The following is a 26,664-nucleotide window of genomic DNA, read 5'->3' on the forward strand; positions in this document are numbered from 1 at the left end:
ATGTTTTCCCACATACAACCACTCATAATCACTTTAAATATAGGCATGCTAAAAGGTACTTGAATATTTACTACAATAATCTTTTACTTTAAATTGGTTTGTATCTTATATGTAGGTGGAAAGTATAGGGATGCCCTTGGGTCAGGTGACATTCTGTTCACTTAAGAGCTTTCATGTGAAGGAGGATTGCTATTAACTCTCCATCATTTTGTGGTGTTGACTGTGCCTTCATTTGCACAGAGATCTAACCTATTTTCACATGGTAATTGAAGGCATATGGGCCAGGGTGAAAGCAACATTACTGCCTTCCATTTATTGCGTGAGGGCTGATCATGAGACCAAAGGCATTGCTGAGAAAGAAACTGAATTTTAGGGCAATAGTTAGAAATGGGGGCAAACTAAGGAAAGAGATAACTAGAAGCTCAACATGAGCAAATTTAGTGAGACATGATAACAATAAGGGACTACACAGCAATGACCTGATAGAGATTTGAAAGGGGAGTCATTCAGATGTGGTAGAGGGGAAGGAGAGTCACTGTGAAGATTTGGGTGGCCCTTTTCCTTCCAAAGTCAATTAAGATCAAACACTATTGGATTGAGTTGAATTGTGTTCTCTCAAAATCCATACACTGAAGTCTTAACTCTCTGTACTTCAGAATGTGACCTTATTTAGAGAGGTAGTCAAGTTAAAATGAAGTCATTAGGGTGGGCCCTTAATCCAGAATGATTGGTTCTCATAAAAAAGGGAAATTTGGATAGGCATACAGGGAGAGTGCCATATGAAGACAAAGGCAGAGATTGTGGTGATATTCCTATAAGCCAAGGTATGATAAAAATTGCCAACAAACCACTGGAAGCTAGAGAGGCATGGAATGAATTCTTCCTCATGGCTCTCAGAAGAAACCAACTCCATGACACTTTGATCTTGAAATTTCCAGCTTCCAGAACTGCAAGATGATCAATTTCTATTGTTTTAGCCACTCAGTTTGTGGTACTTTGTTATAGTAGCCCTAGGAAACTAATACAACTAAGCCATAAAATTAATGGAAGCTCAATTAAGTTCTAATTTTCCCCTCAAATATGACTGATGTTTTCTAAAATTCACTTTTCCTGCTGGTTCATGCTCCCTACTAAGCCTGCCAGTTTAGTGTGTACCATGGGAACCAGGGTTGCTTCTTCCCAATAACGGCAGTGAGAGGAAGTTGACCTCAAACGTGAAAGCATGGGTAAATTACACTGGGAAGACTTGAAATGGTACTTCCTATTGGATTTCATGTAGCCTGGATCACAGAGAGGGGATTAGCTATGTTTGTACGGGTTTGTTTGCATATGTTCATGCCTTAGGAATTGGGTGCTCAAAGGATTTTTTAGTAAAGCTTTTAAAGATGATTATTAAGAAGAAAAAATGTAGATGAAATGAGAATCACATTCTTCAGGAATAAATATCATGTTTATATGACTATGATGGTGGTTACAGAATGAGAATGTGTTTCTAGAGATTAGCAGTATGGACCAAAATCCTCTCGGCAAAACAGACATTTCACTCCACCACAGTGGATTTGGTAACATTAGTTTCTTTGCCCTGTTCCATTTAGTTTCCAGACCAAATGCTTTTAAATATTTATCATCCAAAATGGTTTGAATTTTAATTCTTATTAGAATGACAATTGTTTTCAAACAGGCTTGAAATTAATTTCTAAAATAAACTTAGTTTTTGAAACAGAGTTGTTTCTGTTATTCATAATATATCAATTTCCTTTAGCTTTTGGCCTGCATTCAAGCAGACAAGCCCCACATTTTTCCTTTTTCATTTAGTGAATTTGGAATTTTATTCAGTATTTTAGTCATAAAAGTGCAACGTGAAAACATGAGGCACCTGCCCCAGAGAAATTACAAAATGTGCAAAAAAACTTTGTGCTAAACTGTATTACCAACTCTTGATTGAAAACTCCCCTAATGATAACACTTTTTGTTATGTTTACTATAGAGTTAAAGAAAAATTACAAATCTTTCCATGACTTTGTCCAGGAAACCATGTGTCATAGTTTTTTAAAAAATTATTTTTTAACATTTAATGGCATAGTTTATCTGAGGGTTTAAATATATATTTTTAAAATTTTTATTTTGAGGTAAGTGTGGATTCACATGCATCAGTGAGAAGCAATACAAGGAGAACCTATGTACTCTCAGTTTGCCCCAATGGTAACATCCTGCAAAACTGTAGAATACCATAGCCAGGATATTGACATTGACACAGTTAAGAAACAGAACAGCTCCATTACCATGAAGATCTCACATGTTTCCCTTTTACAGCTACACCCATTTTTCTCCAGGTTCCTCATCCCTGAAGCCCTGGCAACCATTCATCTATTGTCCATTTGTACAATTTTATCATTTTAAGAAGGTTATATACATGGGAACATGTAGAATTCTGCAATTCTCTGGAGACTTATTCAGGTTGTTGTGTGTATCGACAGTTTGTCCCTTTTCATTGCTGAGTAGTAACCCATGTACCACAATTTGTTTAATGATTCACCCTTTGAAGGGTATCCAGGTTACTTCTGATTTTTGGCTTTTATGAATTAAATTGCTATAAACAATTGTGTACAGGTTTTTGTGTGGACATAAGACTTCATTTCTCTGGAACAAATGACCAGGAGTACAATTGCCAGGTCATATGGTAGTTGAATATTTAGTTTTTTAAAGAAACTGTTGGGGTGCCTGGGAGGCTCAGTCAGTTAAGTGCCCAACTCTTAATTTTAACAGATCATGATCATGATCTCAGGGTGCTGAGATTGAGCCCTGCACTGGGCTCCATGCTGGGTGTGAAGCCTGCTTAAGATTCTCTCCCTCTCCCTCTGTCCCTTCCCCACCCGACCCCGACTCACATGCTCTTTCTCTCTCTAAAACAAACAAACAAACAAACAAACAAACAAACAAACAAACAAACAAACAAAAACAAAAAACAAAACAAAACAAAAACCCAACCCCGGGGTGCCTGAGTGGCTCAGTTGCTTAAGCATCCACCTTCTGCTCAGGTCACGATCCCAGGGTCCTGGGATCGAGTCCCGCATCGGGCTCCCTGCTTGTCGGGGCAGGGAGCCGGCTTCTCCCTCTACCCTCTACCCTTCCCCCCTGCTCAGGCACTCTCTCTCTGTCTCTTTCTCTGGTGCTATCTCTCTCTCTCTCTCTCTTTCTGGTGCTCTCTCTCTCACACGCTCTCAAATAATCTCTTCATAAAACAAAACAAAACAAAACAAAACAAAAAAACCAACGCCCTCACCCCCCAAACTCTGTCATATTATTTTCCACAATGGCTATACGATTTTATATTCCCACTAGCAACATATGAGAGATCCTCACCAGCATTTAGTGTTGTCACTATTTTTTATTTGAGCTATTTTGATAGGTGTGCAGTGATTTATCTCACTGTGGTTTTAATTTGCATTTCCCTAGTGACCAGGGATGTTTAACATCTTTTAATGTGTTTACTTGCCATTCTCTTTGGTGAAATGTCTGTTCATGTCTTTTGCCCACTTTCAAATTGGTTTAACTGCTTTTTAACTATTGAATTTTGAGAATTCTTTATATAATCTAAATATTAGTCCTTTGTTGGATATGTAGTCTGCAAATGTTTTTCTCTTGCCCTGTAACTTGTCTTTTCATCCTTTGCAACAGAATCTTTCACAAAGCAAAAGTTTTTAATTTGGAAGTCTAATTTCCAATTAGACTTTTATGGATCATGTTTTTGGTATCAAGTTTAAAAACTCTTTGCAGAGACTAAAATCCCAAAGATTTTTTTTTCCTAAAAGTTGTATAGTTTTATATTTTACAGTTTTAGTCAGCTTTTGAATAAAGAGTGATACTTAAGTCAGGATATTTTTTTTCCTATGTGTGTCCAAATGCTCCAGCACCATTTGTTGGAGCTATTTTTCCTTCATTAAATTGCTTTTGTTTCTTTATAAAACATCATTTGAACATGTTTATATGGGTTTATTTCCGAGTTTTCTAATTTATTTCATTGAGCTATGTGTCTGTTCCTCCATCAATACCACAAAGTCTTGATAACTGTAGGTAATAAAGTCTAATAAAGTCTTGGAATTAAGTAGACTGATTCCTCACCTTTCATTCTTTTTCTAGAGTGTTTTAGCTATTCTGTTTTCTTTGTCTTCCCATATACATTTTAGAATGGTCTTGTCTTCATGTATGAAAAATCTTCCTGGAATTTTAATAGGAATTGCATTAAGCCTGTATATCAATTTTGAGAGATTGATGTCCATACTATGTTGAGTCTTCCAATTTATGAACACAGCATGTCCCACCATTTATTTAGATCTTTGATTTCTTTCCTTATTGTTTTGTAATTTTTGGCATGCAAATTCTATGCATGTTTTGTTAGATTCATAGCAAAGCATTTCACTTTTTTAAAGCAATTATAAATGGTACTGTATTTTAAATCTCAGTGTCCTTGATCACTGCTAGTATATAGTTACATAATTGAGTTTTGCACATTTATCTTGTGTCTTGCAACCTTGGTGAACACACTACTACTACTACTTATTATTATTACTATTATCATCATCATTTTGTAGATTCCTTGGGATTTTCTATGTAGACAATCATGCTGTCTGCAAATAGGGAAAGTTCTATTTCTTCTTTTCTGATCTCTATGCCTTTTATTTCCTTTTCTTGCCTTTCAGCAGTGGCTAGAATTTCCAGTACAATGTTGAATAGGAGTGGTGAGAGCTGACACACTTGCCTTGTTTCTGATCTTAGGGGGAATGACTTCAGTTTTTGAGTATTAAGTATAATGTTAGCTGTAGGATTTTTGTAAATGCTGTTTAACAAGCTGAGAGGGTTCTCCTCTATGCCTAATTTTCTGAGAGTTTTTCTTATCATGAATAGGTGTTTAATTTTGTTGACTGCTTTTTCTGCATCAATTGATATGATCATGTGATTTTATTTTTTGTATCCTGTTAATTTGAAAGATTACAATGAATTTCAAATAATCAGACTTGCATCTCTGGAATGAACTCCATTTGGTTATGGCTTATAATTCTTTTTACATTTTGCTAAATTCTATTTCCTAAGATTTTAAGGATTTTTGCCTCTATATTCATAAAGGATATTGAGTTGCATTTTTTGGTACTGTTTGTCTTGTTTGTTATCAGTATAATACTAACTTTATAATGTGAATTGGGGAATGATTCTTCCTCTTGTATTCTTTGAAAGAGATTATATAGAATTTACATCAAACCAGCTGTGCTTGGAGATTTCTTTTTTGGGAGTTTTAAGTTGTGAATGAAATTTTCTTAATAGTTATATGATGATTGAAATTATTTCATATTGGGTGAGTTGTCCTGGTTTGTGTTTTTTGAGGAATTGTACATTTCATCTAAGTGCCAAATTTATATGTGTAGAGTTGATCATAGTACTCCCTTATTAGCCTTTTGATGTCTGCAGGGTCTATAGGGATATCCCATTCCATTCCTGATATTGGTCATTTGTGTCTTCCCTTTTGTTCTTCATTAGTCCTATTCAGGCTTTGCAGATTTTGTTGATTTGTTTAAAGAACTAGTGCTTTGTTTAACTGATTTTCTCCATTTTTTTTTCTGTTTTCATTTTCATTGATTTTTAGTTTTCTTTTTATTATTTCCTTCTTTGTGCTTACTTTGGGTTTATTTTGCTTTTCTTTTTTATGTTCTTGAGGTGGGGCTTCAGTAATTGATTTGAGATTTTTTTTCTATTATACTATATGCATTTAGTATTATACACTTATCTTTCAGTGCCGCTTTGTCTGTGTCCCCCAAATTTTGATATGTTGTGTTTTCATTTTCATTCAGTTCAATGTAGTTTTTAATTTTCTTTGAGACTTGTTTTTGATCCATGGATTATCCTAGTATTTAGAGATTTTCTGTTATCTCTCTGATGTTTGTTCCATTGAAGTTGAAGTAAATGTTGTTTATGATTTCAGTTAAAAAAAATGTTGAGGTTTGTTTATGGCCCAAGATATAGTCTATTTTGGTATATATTCCATGGGCACTTGAAAAGAATGTGTATTTTGCTGTTGCTGGATAGATGTTCTATAAATGTGGGTTAGGTACTCTTGCTTGATGGTATTATGGAGTTATATATATACTTGCTGACTTTTCTGATTAGTTGCTCTATTGATTGTTGAGAGAGAGGAGTTAAAATCTCCAACCATATTGCAGACTTGTTTATTTTTCCTTTCAGTCCTATCAGTTTTTGTTTCATATATTTTTCAGACCTGTTTGGTGCATATACATTGCTATGTCTTCTTGGTGGATTGACCCTTTTATCATTATGTAATATCTCTCTCTGTCTCCAGTAATTTTCTTTGCTGTGAAGTCACTTTGGTATTAATATAGCCACTACCACTTTCCATATATTAATGTCTGTGTGATATCTTTTTCCATCCTTTGACTTTCAGCCTGCCTATGTCATCATATTTGATGAGTTTGTAGACAGCATATTGTTGAATCATGAATCTAAATTCATTTTGCCAGTCTCTGTCCTTCAATTGGTATATTTAGACCATTTACATTTAATATAATTATTGCTATATAAGGGCTTTGTCATTTTATTTTTTGTTTTCCTTTTGCTCTCTCTTTTTTTTTTAAATTTTTTTTAACCTGCGTAGGAGTACTGAGACGTTTTTAAGAATTCCATTTTAATTTATCTAGTGTTTTTTTGCGTATCATTTTGTATAGCATTTTTAGTAGTTGCTCTAGGTATTAATATATATATATTTCAATATATAATATAAAATTATATATATAAATATTTGTATATATAAATACACTTCAAACATAAAATGCAGACACCAGTAGACTGAAAATTGTTTACTTTTTTCTTCATTTTATGTTCAATTGGAGTATAGAGACCTTGCTTTAACATGTCTTTACCTTTCTCCATTTATAATGTGCTCTACATATATTCCCCCATTTAAATATTTGCTCTACATATATTTAGAAGGTTATTAATTATAGATTTAATTCCCCTAATAGATAGGCCTATTCAGATTGTCTGTTTCTTCTTGAGTGAGTTTTGGCAGGTTGTGTCTTTCAAGGAATTCGACCATTTCATCTAGGTTATCAAATTTGTGGGCAGAGCATTTGTTCACAGTATTCCTTTTTTGTCCTTTTAATTTCCATGGGATCTATAGTGATGTCCCCTCTTTAATAACTGATTATTAATTTGTGTCTTCTGGTTTTGTTTTGTTTTGTTTTGTTTTGTTTTTTCCTTAGTTAGCTTGGCTAGAGGCTTATTGATTTTATTGATCTTTTCAAAGAACCAGTTTTGGTTTGGTTGATTTTCTCTATTAACTTCCTGTTTTCACTTTCATTGATTTATGCTCTAATTCTTAATATTTATTTTCTTCTGCTTACTTTGGACTTGATTTGCTCTCTTTTTTCCCCTAGTTTCTTAAGGTGAAACTAAGATGATTGATTTTAGATCTTCTTTTCTAATGTGTATATTCAAATGCTACAAATCTCCCTCTAAGCACTACTTTCACTATGTCACAAAAATTTGTTAAGTTGTGTTTTTATTTTCATTTGATTTAAAATATTTTAAAATTTTTCTTGAGATTTCTTATTTGATCCATGTATTATGTAGCTGTATGTTGTTTAATCTTTATGTATTTTGAGATTTTCCTGTTATTGATTCTAATCTAATTCCATCATGGCCTGAGAGCAGACATTGTATGATTTCTATTATTTTAAATTTTAAGGTGGCTTTTATGGCTTACAGTGTGGCCTATCTTGGCGAATGGGCAACAATAAAGCAACAATGTATTTGATTATGCATGCCTATGTATATATCTTATGTGTATGTGTGTGTGTATATATATATATATGTGCCTATGTACATATCCTATGTGTATGTGTGTGTATATACACACATATGTATATACATACACACTTATGTTTGCTTATATATATAAATAAAATAAATGAGAGCAATGATACAGAGATGAAAAAAATGATTATTTTGTTATAAGGTAATCACACTACCTGTGTAGTGGTGTAGTTGTATCCATTTGAAAGTGGACTTGGAGTAGTTGTAAAGGTATATTGTAAACTCTAAGACAACTAGTAAAAATAGTAAAAAAAAATTATAACTGATATGCTAAGAAAGGAGAGAAAATAGAATCATATAAAATACCCAATTAAAACCACAAAAGGCAGAGAAAGACTGTAGGACTGTTATGACTTTGTCAACATTTACCAAATAGAGCACAGGGTGCTGGATGATGAGCTGCATGCAGTTCAACAAAAGACCACAAGAGAAACTGAAATAGAGAAATATGTTATTCATAAGTCCTGGAGGAAGTACACAGCATGCCTTGAGGCACCATATGGAGAGGTGAGGCAGGGTACAGGTAGAGAGAGAGAGAGACAGGACCCAGGGCACATGCCTTTATTAGGGCCCATTGGTGTTGTTTAGATTGGGTAATTTTCATTTTTCTATCTTCATTTTATTGATTCTTTTCTCTGTCCCCTTCATTCTGTCATTGAAACCCTCCACTGAGTTTTTAAGTTTTTATTTTAGTTTCAGTATAGTTATGATACAGTGTTATATGAGTTTCAGGTGTACAATATAGTAATTCAACAATTCCATATATCAGCCAGTGCTCAATAATACAAGTGTACTCCTTAATTCCCATCACCTATTTCACCCATCTCCCTACCCAACTTCCCTTGGGTAACCATCAGTTTCTTCTCTATAGTTAAGAGTCTGTTTTTTGGTTTGTCTCTCTCTCCCCACCCCCCATGTTTGCTCATTTGTTTTGTTTCTTAAATTCCACACATGTGTGAAATCATATGGTATTTGTCTTTCTCTGACTGACCTATTTCACTTAACAATATACTCTCTAGCTCCATCCATGTTGTTGCAAATGGCAAGATTTCATTTTTTTTTTTTTAAGTTGTATCAGTTCTTTATATATTTTGGACACTAACCCTTTATCAGATAAGTCATTGGCAAATATCTTTTCCCATTCAGTAGGTTGCCTTTTAGTTTTGTTGATTGTTTCCTTTGCTGTGCAGAAGCTTTTGATGTATGCAGTCCCAATAATTTATTTTTGCTTTTATTTCCCTTCCCTCAGGAGACATATTTTAGAAATATGTTGCTATGGCCAATGTCAGAGAGCTTACTGCCTATGTTCTCTTCTAGAATTTTTATGGTTTTAGGTCTCACATTACGGTCTTTAATACATTTTAAGTTTATTTTTGTGTATGTTGTAAGAAATTGGTCCATTTTCATTCTTTTGCATGTATCTGTCCAGTTTTCTCAACACCATTTATTGAAGAGATGGTCTTTTCCTCACTGGATATTCTTTCCTGCTTTGTCAAAGATTAATTGACCATATAAGTATGTGTTTATTTTGGGCTTTCTATTCTGTTCTGTTGATCTAGATGTCTATTTTTGTGCCAGGACCATATTGTTTTGATTACTGCTACTTTGTAATATAACTTGAAGTTCAGAACTGTGATACCTTTGCTTTTCTTTTTCGAAATTGCTTTGACTATTTGGGGTCTTTTGTGGTTCCATATAAATTTTAGGATGTTTGTTCTAGCTCTGTGAAAAATGTTGTTGGTATTTTGATAGGGATTGCATTAAATGTGTAGATTGCTTTGGGTAGTATAGACATTTTGACAATATTTGTTCTTCTAATCCACGGGCATGGGATGTCTTTCCATTCCTTTGTGTCATCTTCAATTTCTTTCATCAGTGTTTTATAGTTTTCAGAGTACAGGTCTTTGACCTCTTTGGTTGGGTTAATTCCTAGGTATTTTATTAGTTTTGATGCAATTGTAGGTGGGGTAGTTTTCTTAATTTCTCTATTGCTTCATTATTAGTGTATAGAAATGTGACAGATTTCTGCACATTTATTTTGTATGCTATAACTTTACTGAATTCATTTGTCAGTTCTAGTAGTTTTTTGGTAGAGCCTTTAGGGTTTTCTATATGTAGTATCATGACATCTGCAAACAGTGACAGTTTTACTTCTTCCTTATCAATTTGGATGCCTTTTATTTCTTTTTGTTGTATTTGTGTTGCTGTGACTTGGACTTCCAGTACTATGTTGAATAAAAGTGGTGAGAGTGGACATCCTTGTCTTGTTCCTGATCTTAGGGGAAAAGCTCTCAGTTTTTCCCATTAAGGATGGTGGTAGCTTTAGGTTTTTCATATATGGTCTTTATTATGTTGATGTATGTTCCCTCTAAACCTACTTTTTTTTTTTTTGAGAGAGAGAGAGAGAAAGTGTAGGGGGAGTGGCAGAGGGAGAGAGAGAATCTTAAGCAGGCTTCACACTTAGCATGGAGCCTGATGTGGGGCTTGATCTCACAATACTGAAATCATCATCTGAACCAAAACCAAGAGTCATATGCTCAACTGACTGAGCCACCCAAGTGCCCCTAAACCTACTTTGTTGAGAGCTTTTATTGTTAATGGATGTTGTACTTTGTCAAATGCTTTTCTCATCTATTGAAATGATCATATTGTTTTTATCCTTTTTCTTATTGATGTGATGTATCAAGTTGATTGATTTATGAATATTGAACCACACTTGTATCTCAGGAATAAATCTCACTTGATCATGGTGAACGATTTTGGTAATGTGTTGTTGGATTCAGTTTGCTAGTATTTTGTTGAGGATTTTGCATCTATCATCATCAGAGATATTGTCTTGTAGTCCTTTTTTTGTGGTGTCTTTATCTGATTTTGGTATCAGGGTGATACTGGCTTTATAGAATGAATTTGGAAGTTTTCCTTCTATTTTTTGGAATAATTTGAGAAGAATAGGTATTAACTCTTCCTTAAATATTTGGTAGAATTCCTCTTGAAGTTCTCTGGTCCTGGATTTTTGTTTGTTGGGAGTTTTTGGACTATTGATTCAATCTCCTTGCTGGTAATTGGTCTGTTCAAATTTCCTATTTCTAACCTGCTTCAGTTTTGGTACGTTGTATATTTCTAGGAATTTATCCATTTCCTCTAGGTTGTCTAATTTTTTGGCATATAGTTTTTCATAATATTCTCTTACAATAATTTGTATTTCTGTGGTGTTGGTTGTCATTTCTCTTCTTTCATTTATGATTTTATTTTTTTGAGTCCTTTCTCTTTTTTTCTTGATGAGTCTGGCTAGAGGCTTATTGATTTTGTTGATCTTTTCAAAGAACAAGCACCTGGTTTCATTGATTTGTTCTATTGTGTGTGTGTGTGTGTTTTAGTTTCTATATCACTTATTTCTGTTCTAATCTTTATTATTTCCTTCCTTCTGATGATTTTGGGTTTTGTTTGTTATTCTTTTTCTAGCTCATTTAGGTGTAAGGTTAGGTTGTTTGAGATTATTCTTGTTTGTTGAGGTAGACTAGTATTGCTATAAACTTCCCTCTTAGAACTGCTTTTGCTGCATCCCGAAGGTGTTGGATCATTGTGTTTTCATTTTCATTTGTTTCTATGTTGATTTCTTATTTGATTTCTTAGTTGATCCATTCATTGTTTAGTAGCATTTATTAGTAGCATATTATTTAACCTCCATGTATTTGTGGTCCTTCTAGATTTTTTCTTGTGGTTAGCTTCTAGTTTCATAGCATTATGGTCAGAAAAGATGAATAGAATGACTTCAGTCATTTTGAATTTGTTGAGGCTTGTTTTGTGGCCTAATATGTATTCTGGAGAATGTTCCATGTGCACTTGAAAAGAATGTGTGTATTCTGCTGTTAGGATGAATTGTTCTGAATCTATCTGTTAAATCCATCTGGTCTAGTGTGTCATTCAAAGCCACTGTTTTCTTGTTGATTTTCTGTTTGGATGATATACCCATTGATGTAAGTTGAGTGTTAAAGTCCTCTACTATTATTGTATTACTATCAAGTCATTTCTTTATGTTTGTTATTAATTGTTTTATCTATTTAGGTGCTCCCATGTTGGATGCATACATATTTATAATTGTTATATCTTCTTGTTGGATTGTCCCCTTTATTATTTTACAGTATCCTTCTTTGTCTCTTTTACAATCTTTGTTTTATAGTCCATTTTGTCTAATATAAGTATTGCTACTCTGGCTTTGTTTTGACATCCATTTGCATGATAAATGTTTCTCTATCCCCTCACTTTTGATCTGCAGGTGTCTTTAGGTCTGAAAGGAGTTTCATGTAGGATATAGGTGGGTCTCTTTTTTTATCTACTCTGTCACCCTATGTCTTTTGATTGGAGTGATTAGTCTATTTTCATTCAAACTAATTATTGATAGATACATATTTATTGCCATTTTGTTACTTGTTTTGTGGTTGTTTTTGTAGTTTTTCTCTGATCCTTTATTCTCTTTCTTTCATGGTTTGCTGGTTTCCTTTAGTGATGTACTTGGATGCCTTCTTTTTATTTTTGCATATCTATTACTGTTTTTTTGATTTGTGGTTACCGTTTGGTTTATATATAACATTTTCTGCATATAGCAGTCTACATTAAACTGATTGTCACTTAATTTTAAACTCATTCTTTACTCCTCTCCCCTCCACATTTCAGATATTTGGTATCATATTTTACACATATTTTACATCCACTGAGGTTTTTTTTTTAATTGTCAGTTTTTATTTCAGTATTTGAGTTCCAAAATTTCTATTTGTTCTTTTTTATATCTTCTATTATCTGCTGAACCTTCCTATTTCTTTGTGGAGACTCATTTTTTTTTTTTCCATTTGGTTTAAGGTATTTGTAATTGCTCATTAAAACATTTCTTTTGATGGCTGCTTTCAAATCTTTGTCAGAAAATTCTAATATCTCTATCATCTCTGTGTTAGAATCTATTGTCTTTCCTCATTCAGTTTGAGATCTTCCTGGTTCCTGGTAGGATGAGTGACTTTCATTTGAAATCTGGACATTTTGAGCATTATGTTATGAAACTCTGGATCTTATTTAAACCTTCTCATTTAGCTGGATTTTTCTGACACTGCTATGGTAGAAGATGGGAGGGGCACTGCCTTGTTACTGCTAGGTGGGTATGGAAGTTCAGGTTCCCCACTCAGCTTTCACTGACTCCTGAGGGAGGGGCTCCTCATTACTTCTGGGTGAGGACGAGTGTTCAAGCTCCTCACTAGGTTTTCACTGATACCTTCCTGGCTGGGAGAGGTAGCAATACCTCATCAGTACTTGCCATGTGGACTCCGCTGACGTCATATTGAGGAGGCAGGCTCATAATTGTTGGTGCTTGGCAAAAATCTTGACTGCCTACCAGGCCTCCTCTGACACCACACCAACAGGGGGCAGTGGAGGAAGTGGTGCCTTACCACCCAGTGGAGATGAAAGTCCAGGCTCCATATCTGGTTTTTTTTGACACCACCCTGTTAGTGTGGGAAGGCTGGGACACGTTGTTATAGCCTAGTAAGGACAGAAGTCTAATTCCTTGCTTGGCCTTTGCTGAGATGGGTGGGTGTTGAATCACCATTTTTTTCTGTGATGTTTGGCTTGAGTAGAATGATTATTGTCTAAGAATTTTCCATTTTGCTAGGCTTCCTCATTCCTTGTCCGTTGACTAGAGAGAGCAGGTTTTTGTTGAGGCTTCTTTTGTCTACACATGTTAGTGTTTCTGGGTTACTTACTTCTTCAGCAACAAGTGTAGGATGTATGGGAAAACAAAAATCCATCATGTCATTCCTCAAGTCTCCATGTCTGTTGGTTGTCAGTCCTTTTCATTCCACCTTCCAGAATCTTGTATTTGTTTTACATATAATGTTCAGGATTTTTAGTTGTGCTTAATGGAAGGAATAGGGAAAAGCATATCTACTCCATATTCCTGAAGTGGAAGTCTTCTCTCATGTTTTTTTAAAAAAATAATTTTGACCCCTGTACTTCAGGGAGATGTAGTATCATTTCTTGAATCAGTTTTTCCAGTTGCTTCTAAATATCTATGTTAATATGATTTAGTGAATCATTGTGAAGCTGAAGGGGTCTTCTCTGCATAAGAAGTCTTGGGAAGTTAAAAGTCTCTCTGATTCCTTTTAATTCAATAAGAGGGGGGTTTAACTCTATCTTGTTTTAGGTAAGGCTCTCTAACATAGGTCTATATTCATTCTTTCACCAGCCATCTCATGCCCCTCTCTAGAATCTTTTCTCAAGCAGAAAACCATTTTTAGCAGAGTACACATAAGTTTCACACACACACACACACACACACACAGTTTTGATGATACTAAGAGATGTGGGTGTGTTTATGCTTATGGCATTTTATATGTTTTAGATTATAGCTTTTTCCCCTCCTCCACATGCACCATTTTAAGAAAGCCATAATCAGAATGAGAAATGGATCATACCTTCCTTTGGGGCTGCATGTAAAGGCACTTTCATTTCTGCCCTTCTCCAAAAGATGAAAGGTATAATGAGTACACTGTAAATGATTGAATGAGCTACAAGTCAATTGCTCTGAACTCTGTATTAATCCCACTTTCAATACAGAATGGAAGATGTCCTATGGCTCATTTAACTACCAAGTGGTATAAGCTGTTATTGTGTTATTCTCCAGAATTATAAAGGATTGCAAAACTTAATGCGTAAAATACATGCAATAAAATGCTGGGCTGCCAAGCAAAGAAGACACCTTTGGTAATTTAAGGAGAGTAACTTTAGAATGAACTGCAAACTCACTCTTCAGTTCAAAATAGAATTGAGATATGTGCTCCCCTCCCTTGCCCCAGATATTTCACTGAACTTCTGAAAGATACATTTTGAAAAGTTTTTATAGATATTAAAAAAACTATACGCATTTCCAATTTCCGTTTTAGTTATCTTCTTATATTAGCTCACTAGTGGGACAGGCAGGGAGGGATCCCAGGAAGTGAGGGAGTGGAATATATGCTGTACAGTCCTAGGCTCAAGTCTTCTGGGCTCTGAGGATAAAGCTTGGAGGGGTTATGGCAATATGTGTTCCTGAAATTGTATTATCATTGACAGCCTGCATTTCAGAATAGTTCAGATAACTCACCAGAAGGTGACCCTCAGATCAATAATAAGTACACTATAGGAATGACCAGACTTCCAAGCTGTTTCTTTGAAGTTCTAAAGTTGCAAGAAGAGGGAAAATGGTGAGCTATCAAAGCCATTCTAAACACAATGTTTATAGAAGGAGGGATAATGAGGGAAGACAGTGAGAGAAGATGATCCAGGGGACAGCGGGTGTCAAGTTTTGGGCTTGGTCAGGCAACTGCCTCAAAGCTGTCTGGATACAGCCTCAGCTGGGCCAGTCAGCTGTGATCTAGAGAAGGATAGAGGATGGCTATAATAGCCTCTGATGCTCCTATTCCACTCACTGCTGAAAACTAGGCTCAAAACTAAGACTCACTGTCTTACTGGTTGTCCTACAGAATCTGAACTTGGGTCACACAACATTCTTTGTGCCATTGACTTTTGGTAGCTGCATTTGGTTTAACGTAAGTGTTCTAGCTAATGATTAGGAACAGAGCCTTTGATCCACCCAAACAAATCTGATTTAAAACTAAACCTTGTCACTACAAGCTTAGGTTTGTTTCCTTGTTAATTCTACTAAGCTCTTTTTCTCATCTTCCAAAGGAAAAATAATGACATCTCCCTCACAGGGTTGTTGCAATGAGTAAATGTGATAACCTGATGATGAAGTGCTTGGCACATATTAAAAGATCAACAGTAATCACTGATAATATTTGCCATCACCACAGTATTAATTAACTTATTTATTTGAAATAAAATTTTCTATAGCTTGTTTTAATTGGGATAGTTATTCAAAAGCAAACTTCAAAGAGACTAATAGCTTGATCATTTATTGAGTAACACAGTATTTTATTAGGTATGTTTAGGTATGTGAGTACAATGACAGTTTTGTCTGCCCCTTGATAAACTCCCAGCAAAGCTCCTGGATATGTACTCCGTAGATGAGGGCCATGCTAGGATTTGACTCCTGCACAGAAATGCTTCTGCTGCAGAAATCATGAAAGTTTTAGAATACTTTCAACCAAAAAAGTACATAAAAGGGGTATTCTCAGTTTTGGAAGTTTGGGAAGACCAAGCACAGGTGGAAATCAGTGATTAGCAAATACAGTGTTGAAAATGTTTAACAAATTAACCACACATTTTTTTCCTTTAAGTCAGAGGAGAAAGATGTTGTTTGGTTTAAATGGTAACTGAAATTTGTCATCTAGATTTGGAGGATCACACTATAGCTGGGGAAAATGGCTAGAACCAAGGCTTTTGGCTTTCTCCACTTTCCAGGCTAGACTTGGCTTTGCTGAGTGTGACATTTGAGGATGAAATGCTCTCTCCAGGTCCAAATGCCCCAGGGCTCAGCCTCTGACCACAATCAGGAGGTCTGCTAGGACTTTGGTGGAGCCTACTCCACTGCTGCTGCTGTTTGGACACGTACTGGCGCAGACTCATTCATCCTAGGAACCTCAAAGATTTGTCCCAGACATCTGGCCTCTTCTGTCCCTTGAGCCTTGCCTCTCTCCTTGTCCTCAGAGTCTGTCCCTGTCCTTCTCCCCAGTGTGGTCAGCAACAAGAGCACTTATATCGCCACACGATCTTCATTATGCCATGGACAGAACTTCTTAGCAGTGCTTAGAGTACATACTGTAAAGGAATTTCGGGATATGCTAATGAGGAAGCCCATAACCAGAAGCGGAGATTCACAGTCAAATTGCAATAAATCTGCAAAGACTCCTTAAAGAACAAGACACACAGGAAAAGCCTGATTGCTGGAAAAACTGCTTTGCAAATGAGTAGTACGGCTGCTGAATCTTTGAAAAGACAGCAGTGCTTTCAGAGAGACACAACTGCACGCCCTAACCACATATTATTAGTCAGCCCAAATGACTGGCCGATGAAGGATAGTACCGCATGTGCAATCTCTCTCAGAAGAGTTTCTGGAGGGATTCAGGTTTGAATGCTGATGTGGAAAGTAAATAAAATGTTCCAATTTGCTCTTCTCTCTTCCTCCTCAACCAACTGCCCCTGGCCCATCTCCCAGATTTGTATTCTCCCCGGCTTGCTCTGCCTACATCAACAGCCTTGAACAGAACAGAGTTGCTAAGTGACATACGATTCTATCTCATTTTCATCTTAAAAGACCAAATTAGTATATCAATGAATATCATGTCTGTATGATGGTGAATATGACTTACAGGTTAAGATTTTGAGATAAAAGGGACATAAAAAGCTGAATAATTTTGAACAAGTTCATATGGATGGTTTAAAGATATCCACCTATACTCCATTAGTTGAATTCATTAAAGATTGTGATGTACCACATTATAATATTTGATGAAATTTTAAAGTAGTATTTCTTTTTTTTTTTTAAGATTATTTATTTGAGAGAGCGAGAATGAGAGAGAGAGAGAGAGTACATGAGAGGGGGCGGGGTCAGAGGGAGAAGCAGGCTCCTCGCTGAGCAGGGAGCCCGATGTGGGACTCGATCCCAGGACTCCAGGATCATGACCTGAGCCGAAGGCAGTCACTTAACCAACTGAGCCACCCAGGCGCCCTAAAGTAGTATTTCTTTTCATGAAAATTCACAGGACCGATTACATGGTATTTTCCTCATTACTTTTAAAATAACAAAACTTCATTTCTCCTCATTTAGTCTCAAATCAGTGATCCAGGGGCGCCTGGGTGGCTCAGTTGGTTAAGCGACTGCCTTCGGCTCAGGTCATGATCCCGGAGTCCCAGGATCGAGTCCCGCATTGGGCTCTCTGCTCCGCAGGGAGTCTGCTTCTCCCTCTGACCCTCCCCCTCTCATGCTCTCTCTCTCTCTCTCTCTCAGATAAATAAATAAAATCTTAAAAAAAAAAAATCAGTGATCCAGAGGAATATCAGAATAAGACAATACTTGATGTTGTGCCAGATTAAATTCTGATCTTCTCAATGTGAAATTTAGACTTTGTAAAGGAAGAACAAAGAACTTTTCCTCTGAGTTGCAGACAGAGTGCTGCTTAACTGTTTCTCTTAACTGATTCTGTGGTGAGAAGAAATAGGAATGTTCCAACTTAACAGTTGGCACATTTTTTTTTTTTAAAGACTCCTTTTCTAAAGACTTCTTTCTCTATTTATCTTCAGGTCTAGTTCATAAGGCTTTAATGGGCTTTAGGATTCAATACTAGGTAACATAAAATCATAGACTCTGAAAGTGGTAAGTATATAAACACATGTTTCTCAGAAGGTTGTGACTTGCCCAAGGTCCCACAAGTGGCGCTGAATTAATGGTCAAGGATTTGCAGATTTAGGTTCTGTATCTTTCCTGGTTATAGATGAAAAACTAAGGAACAGAGGATGAGGATCCTATATAGGTGAGTTATAGGAGTAGACTACACCAAAAATTCCTTAGTTACTCCTTAGACCCAGATGAAAAGAAATTTATTTTGAGAATTGAAGACAATCAAACTGTGCTAGCTTATGGTCAAATTTCACTTTCGTTAGAAGTCACCATAATTCCCCATTTGGCCTTACACCTGAATGCTCAGCTATACATAAAACGATGCTGGTCAGTCAGGCTTTTTCAGACAGCACAAAGCTTAGACTTCTATCAAGAAAGAGTTTAGGCTCTAGGGTCAGATCAAGTCCTGGCTCCATCACTCACTGGCTGTGTGCCTTTATGCAAACTGTTGAACTTCTCTGTTTAATAAAGTACATGCTTGACCTCGTGTGAGGATTAGTGAGTTGGTATATGTAAAGGGAATACAGGAGAGTGTTGGCACATATGAAGAGCTTAGTAAACATTGACGCTTATTCCTTCATTTTGATGGTCTGGCTTTCGAAAGACTCATTCATTCAGAGCTGGGAGGGGACCTAAAATCTTCTAGTTCAATATCTTTACTTTATAAAAGATGAAAAAACTGAGGCCCAGAGAAAGGATGTAGCTTCTGAACTAATTTGCAACAGGCCCAGGTCTCCAAATTGCTAGTTCCGGGTGCTTTTTTACTTTTCTAGCCACCCTCTAAATAAGCCTTTGGTCTTCTTTTGGATAAAAGACTGAATCTGACCATTTCTCACATCCACTGCCACCACCTGGGTTCAAGATTGAAGCCATCCAACCTTGGGTTCAAGCCATCATAATTAGTCTCCTGTACCATTACAGTAAACTACTAACTGGTCTCCCTGACTCTACCCTCGCCCCCTTCGATCTATTTTCAATTCAGCAGCTTAGAGTGTTTTTGTTTTTCTCTTTGACAAAGCACTGTGTCCTCTGCTCACTTCATCTTCTGTTACTCTTGTTCATTCTATTCCAGTCCCTTGGCCCTCCTTATAATCCCTTGTACACACCAGGTACTCTCTCATCTTGGGGTTCTACATTTGCTGTTTCCTTTACGAATGCTTTTTACAAGGTATTTGCATGGTTTGCATTCCCTTCAGACTTTTGTTCAAGCGTCACCTCAGTGAATCCTGGCCTGACTATTCTAGTGCAGTTGCAATCATTGGCACTTTCCATTTTCCTTTCCTGCTTCCTCCAGCTATGGCATTCATTACTTATAATATATTCCATATTTCTTTCGGTAGTTTATTGCCTACTTTAGAATGCAAACATTATGAGGGCACTATTTTTTCATGGCTCTATCTCCAATGTCTAGAACACTGTCTGACCTGCAGGAGATGCCCAGTAAATGTTGGATGCATGCATGAATGAGCAGTGTGATAACAAGACCTCTGGGATATTCAAAAGTGTATGTTTTCTCAGGGTTTTGTTGTTGTAGTTATGGCCTAAACCTTGTTAAAGAGTCCTGCCGTGTCATGGGACTTTCCAACATGAGAAAATTTACCTTTTTTTTTTTTTAACACACAATCTGCTTATTTTTGTATTTGCACAGTTAACCCAATGTACATATATTTTTCTTGAGTTAATTACTGGGAAGGAAATATTCTATAAAGCCAAACAAAAAGAAAAGCCACTTTCCTAAAACTCTATAAAGAATATATTTTAGTTTTGGTAAATTAGGAAAAAACACAATTGTCTCCTTTCTTTTTCTGGGTTCCTAGAGAAATCTCAAAGAAAAAAAATGTAGACAGGAGGTCAGCACTCATGAATCAGATTTCATCTTGATAGGCTTTTTATAGACCTGTAAAAAAATGAAGCCCTGAAATTGTGTTAGGTAATGGGGATTCTGACAGACCCTTTAAGTACGTGGAACTAGGAGGTGCTGCTATAATTCTGTGCTTCAGATGAAAATTCCAAGTGTTTTCATTAGGTACAGCATCTTTCTATTACAGATAACAGATCTCAGAGGTGGTGATGCTGATATCAACTTCTAGTGGGCTCAGAACACAGTGTAGCTTGTACAATTAGGTTTTTTTAATTATTTTTTTCTGCACACGCAGATTAACTCTGTAGCAGTAAAAGGAAATTACTTACTTGCTACCGAAATTGTCTGAAAGTGATATGATCATCCTTTGTAGAGTCACATTAACCAAATTAAAAACCCTTGGGAAAAATTTGGCACCCTGTTTCTTCCCATTCACATCTTCCTAAAGACCTCTCAGGAGCTTCCATTTAGAAAGCTAGGATCATTACCAGGGCTTTTAATTTGGAAAGATTGGTTGCTCACCAGTGAGTCTTTCTAGACACCTAGTGGTTGGGTAGAGTGGCTTTGCAATGTTCCATCCTCAGACACCGTGACTTTACTATTCTCCTGACTCTTGCTTGCTTGCAGGTGTTTTCCAGCACAGGACAGAGATCCATAGCTCTGCTGCTGGAGCTTGTCTCCAAGATCGATGCTATCATTTCATTCTCTTTATGAATGCACATGTCACTCCTCCTTGGAGAAATGGAATCTATTCCTCTAACCCCAGGAATCTGGGCTGGTCTGTAACTACTACCAGTAGAATATGGCAAAGTTCTGGGCCTAACCTTTAAGAGGACTGATGGTTTCCACTTCCTTTCTTCTTGAAATATTTCCTTTCAGAACCCAGCTGTTTAAAGCCTAATTCACATGGAGAGGACACATGTAGGCACTCCAGTTGGCTGTCTCAGTTGACTAATGATAGTTGTCAACCACATGAGTGAGCCATGTTGTAGTCTAGTATATCTTAGCCTTCAGATGACTCCCGCCCCAGGCATAGAAGCCACCTGATTGAACTACATGAAAGACACTGAGCAAGAACCACCTAGCCAAGTCTGGTCAACTCAGAACTGTGAGAGATAATATTGGGTTATTGTTCTAAACCACTATATTTGCAGTGATTTATAACACAGCAATACATAACTGCAATAGGGGCAAAGTGGGAAGCCACAGGCTAAGCATTCCTATGAATGTGGGCATTAAAACTTAGCTTAGTGTGAGGTGGAATTGGTGGTTATTTATAAGATGGAGACAGGTATAGACAAATGTCAATTTCTCTCCATCTTTTTGACTGGTCCTTGGAATTTCATAATTGGACTATTGCCCTATTATCACTTGGATTTATAAATACAAATATGTAGTGTACAAATGTAAATGTTTCTGGGATGGATAATGCTATAAACCAGGGTACAGCAAACTTTTTCTATGTAGGGTCGGATTTATATATTATTATTTATATAATATTTACATCAGATTTATATATATTAAAATATATATATTTTAGGCTTTGTGAGCTATATGGTCTCCGTAGCAATTAATCAACTTGGCCGAGGTGACATAGACGATATATAAATGAATGACACAGCTGTGTGCAAGAAACTTTATTTATAAAAATAGGTGATTGTCTGGTTTTGACCCGTGGGCTGTAGTTTGCCGACCCCACGCTAAAAAATTATTTCTATAGCCAACAGAGGTATTTGGTTATGTTGCTTGAGTCTCATCAGAATTGCATTTGGTTTACCTCTAGCTCCAATTCCTCTTGCCATTTCTTCTGAATCTCCTTTGTAGGGTTCTCTTCCTAAGTTTGAAATGTGCTCCTCAAGGCTCTCTTCTCTTCTTAGTCTATGCTCTTCTCGGCCATCTCACCTTCTCGAATGATTTCAGTTAATATCAGTTTGCCAACAACTAAAAAAATCTTTCTCTATTCAGACTTTTATCTAGAACTCCAGACTCCTGTACTTCCCCTTGGATGTCTTGCCAGCACCCTGAGTTCAATCCACTTTTGTGCCAGTTATTAGCCTATAGTCTCTTAACTCCAAACCCATCCTTCTATGATTAGCTCTGTGATGCTGGGGGCTGGAACTCTGCAAACCCCATTTTTGTTTTGCCAGCTGGTAGTCTCTGTCAATAGGAGGCATTAGAGGGGCATTGCAATGCCAAAGGAGAGAGGAGGGCTTGCTGCTGATTTCCTGTCTGCTTGGGGTTCCCACGAGCATCTCTTCAGCAAGGCTTCTTTGCTCTAGAAAGTTATGCTCTTTTCTGTAGTAGTGGTTGAATCTAGTTTTTCCCAAAGTTGCAGAATTACCACCATTACAACTCCCTCCCCACTCCCGCCACCCTTCCTCTCATCAGCACCAGTGAGTTAGTGCCCCCTCCTCAGAAGTCTGGACCTCAACCCTTCAGGATTTCTCCTCCAAGCTCGGAGATAATAGCACCAGCTGAGCAATGCCTCTTAGTGGGAGGTCTGAGTTTTGGTCCACAGCAGGGTCCTGCTTCAAGTTTCTAACTTTTAATAATTCCAATCTCTCCTATTTGATTTCCCAGCCCTAATGGCTGGTAGCTGCTCTCTTTAATTGCTTCTTCTGTGCTAAATTATTGTTCTCCTTTGTTTTTTCAGTTACCTAGTTAACAGTGTCATACCTAGTTGACTATTCATTACATTAAATTCCCTTTCAAATATCTGAAGTGGTTTCTGTCTCCTGACTGGACTCTTGAGTTTATATTCTCAGCCCAAAGCTACACTTTTTAAAAAAGATTTTATTTATTTATTTGACAGAGAGAGAGCACAAGCATGGGGAGCAGCAGAGGGAGAGGGAGAAACAGGCTCCCTGTGGAGCGAGGAGCCTGATGTGGGGCTGGATCCCAGGACCCTGGGATCATGACCTGAGCTGAAGGCAGACACTTAACCGACTGAGCCACCCAGGCACCCCCCAAAAGCTACACTTTTGAAGTGCATTCTTCCTTAGTAAATGGCACCAGCAAACCTCTCCCCATGCCCTGTCCAGTGATTCAAACCCAACGTCTGCACATCATTCTAACTTCTGTTCTCTAAACTCCCTTAAGCAATCAGTGAACAAGGACTGTAGATTTGGCTTCCTGCACATTGCTTCTTTCTGTCTGCTTCTTTCCATCTGTATGCCCGCCACCATAGATCAAGCCACTGCCTTATAACTGACCTCCTCATGTTTCTGTAGCTCTTCAATCTGTTCTCTTCCTATAGCCCTAGAGATGTATCAAAAACATTTTCCAGATAGTTTCTGAAACATTCCAAATCCTTACCATCATTTATAAGTCTTTCTGTGATTTGACTTCTGCTTCTGCACTTCATTTTGAAATATGTTCCTTGCTCCTTTATTAGTTTTCCTTCCTTTATCAGTTTTTCAATTTGCCATGTTTTCTTTACACTCTTGGTACAAACTCTTCCCTCTTTGTAGAAATCTCTGTTTTCATCTGGCTAACTACTATATATCCTTAAAATGTTGTATTAATATCGCTTTCTCTCCCTCTTTTTTTAAAGATTATTTATTTATTTATTTGAGAGAGAGAGAGAGAGAGAGAACATGCATGAGCATGGGGGGAGGGGCAGAGGGAGAGAGACAAGCAGACTCCCCCGGAGCAGGGAGCCCGATATGGGGCTCAATCCCAGGATCCTGGGATTATGACCTGACCTGAAGGCAGATGTTTAACCAACTGAGCCATCTGAGCACCCCTCAGAGATGGCTTTTCTGACCTCTCAGACCAGATTATATTCCCCTATTTGTTTCTATAGATTATTGCACATCTACTTTTTAACTATAAAATTCAGTAAACTTGTAGCTGTATACTTGTCTTCTTTCCTAGATGGTAAGGCCCGTATAGGCAGGGGCTGAGTTTGTATTGTCTAGCATAATATCTGCAACACCCAGTGTTCTTTCCAGCACAGTAGATAGTCAACAAATATTTGCTGAGTTCAGTTAATTTCTGTTCTGTGCACCCATTTCCTCAGATGCACTAGAATCCATCATGGCTGACTGTTACCTCTTTTTTTTTTTTATTTTTATTTTTGGAAGATTTTATTTATTTATTTGACAGAGAGAGACACAGTGAGAGCAGGAACACAAGCAGGGGGAGTGGGAGAAGGAGAAGCAGGCTTCCCGCTGAGCAGGGAGCCTGATGCGGGGCTCGATCCTAGGACCCTGGGATCATGACCCGAGCCGAAGGCAGCCCCTTAACCGACTGAGCCACCCAGGCGCCCCTGACTGTTACCTCTTAAACCAGAGGTTTCTTTGGTTTGCTCTTCTCATATCTGACACCAGTTTACCCCTTATGGATTCTGAAAGTGATTGGAGGAGACTGAATGGGGAGTAGATTGACTAGAATTTATCACCTTTAACTGGACTGGAGACTCAACATTATTTCCTCCTACATTGTCAGAGAGCTCTGTAGTGTCACACAAGTCTTCTGACTACCTGGTGCTAGGTGCATATCTGTGCTTGTTTTATTTAACTCAGGTAGCCAATGAAGGGATGTTCCTCTACTTCTGAACAACCAATATGTTACTCCTCCGCCCAAAACATCACTGTGCTAGTTTCTTTGTTGTTCCCTGAAATGTAGCCATTACTTCTCAAGTGGGGAAAGTGTTGGGGGGGTCGACTAAAACAGAGATGAGAGGGCTTTAAAAAAAATCTATAACAACCAATAATGAAGAAGGAGATAATGAAAATAGAACATGAAAATGAACATAAGAAGACCCATGGAAGCATATGACCACAATCTGTTGGAGAAGCAGACCCGAGGAAATATTATATAAATCCATTTTGATTCTGGTTATACTTCCAGGGAGATAGCTGCATTTATTTAAAAAGGAAAACAAACAATAAAACAACCTGAAGAGCTTTCTTTTCTTTTTATCTTCTAAACAGATTTGACCCAAGATGGACATTTTCTTTGAAGATAATATATTTTTTCCCTTCAGCTGAAAGTTTTACCTTTTGGATTGTATTCCACACACGTTCTTTATTGTTTCTTCTTCCTTCAAGGGTGTCCATAGCATCTGCCATTAGTGACTGCAGCTGTGTCACCAAGATAAAAATTATCAGTGTGGAATTCACACAGAAATAACTTCTCTAAATACACAGATTAAAACCTAATTAAAAAATCATTTGTACGCTGATGATTTTATTACTCATCTTTCCGACAATGAACACTGCCACCTCGTCTTTACTTCAGTCATTACCAAGTATTATTGCAGATATAAAATATTGTGACAATGAAAAGATTCTTCTTGAAAATTTGTAGAAAACATATAGGTTTTAATGTAGTAAGTGTTGATGTTTTGTAAAAAAAACAGATTTGGGTTGTAAAGAATAAAGGCAGTAGTTAATTCCCTCGGGAAATGGCATGTAGTACATGGATGCATTTTAGTATTTTCTCCTAAGGCTAATGTATCATAATTCTAGGCATCATGCAAAAGCTCACCCGAGGACAATACTAAAACTGTGCTGTTTTATTGCCTTTTAAAGGATGTTAGCTCATTTAAATTCTTTTACTGTTCTTTTATTTTCTAAAATTTCAAAATAACCAAGTTGTCTTTTTCAAAGGCAAGTTTAGAAAATTCCACCCTTTGCCCAAAACTGCCGTATTCCAATTTAAAACAATCCTGTGCACATGCTGTATATGTGGCTGCAAAGTAATGAAGCTGCATCAAGCCCTGTGATAATCAAAGCTAAAAAAGAAAGTTCTCTAAATAAAACAAATGCCAGTTCAGTTCACTGTGGCATCAGAGTATGAACTCTCAGATAATCTCTCTCTACTTCAGATATTGCAGAGCTTAAGCAGGAGGGCAGAGAGTTGAGTCACTCAAGACTCTTCTGTTGAGCAGTCCCTGTTTATGTAGCACCATAAAAGATATTTACTAGGATTTATTTTCTAGGTTAACCTATGCTTGGAAGTTGGAAAGTAAAATCTATTACTTCAGGTGATGAAATCTTGCAAGATACATGATTTCTAAATATTTGGCCTATACATATACATTCACATACATTAATTTTTTTTCCTAGTAGGCATATAAATTGTGAAAATATCCCCTGAAATCCTATTTTCCAAGGTTTCAGATAGTGGGCTATTGCACTAACATGTGAGTAAAAGATGTCAATAATGCTAGTTTGATGCTCTTTGTTTATATTTGGAAATATATTTCCAGAAAAAAAAAAAAAGCTGCAGACATGTGGTTAAGAAAACCTAAGTGCAAGAAACTCCCCGGTATTTTTCATTTAAATCTTGAATGTGCTTTTCAGGAAGACATGATCAACACTGTGCCAACTTCTTAAATTAACATTTTCTTTGCTTCCTCTTATCTCAGAGGAGCATTAATCATCTAAAATTGGCTATAATACGCACTTTGAAAACTCCATACTTACTGCATTCCTGAATGCCTTATGAGTGGTAGGATAAACACTTAGTCTTTTAGAAGGTGTTCCGCTGCACAGAACCGTAAAGGTTTAGAAAGTATTCTTGCCAGTTTTGACTTAGTAATTCCCTGATTAATAGACTTTTTTTCACCCCACAGTTTTAAACTTTAGTACGC

At 36.8% G+C, this 26,664-nt stretch overlaps 1 protein-coding gene across 1 annotated transcript in view; it reads right to left on the reverse strand.

The window, feature by feature from the left end:
- The window catches only part of SPATA16 (spermatogenesis associated 16), a 224,248-nt gene that overhangs the window by 7,382 nt on the left and 190,202 nt on the right, over window positions 1–26,664 (reverse strand). The window contains 1 exon segment of the mRNA XM_034999115.1: window positions 25,067–25,150. Coding sequence (XP_034855006.1) covers window positions 25,067–25,150 — 84 coding nt within the window.

The sequence above is a fragment of the Mirounga leonina genome, unplaced genomic scaffold (genome assembly GCF_011800145.1).
Source record: "Mirounga leonina isolate KUSES-001 unplaced genomic scaffold, KU_Mleo_1.0 Mir_115, whole genome shotgun sequence".
Classification (NCBI taxonomy): domain Eukaryota; kingdom Metazoa; phylum Chordata; class Mammalia; order Carnivora; family Phocidae; genus Mirounga; species Mirounga leonina.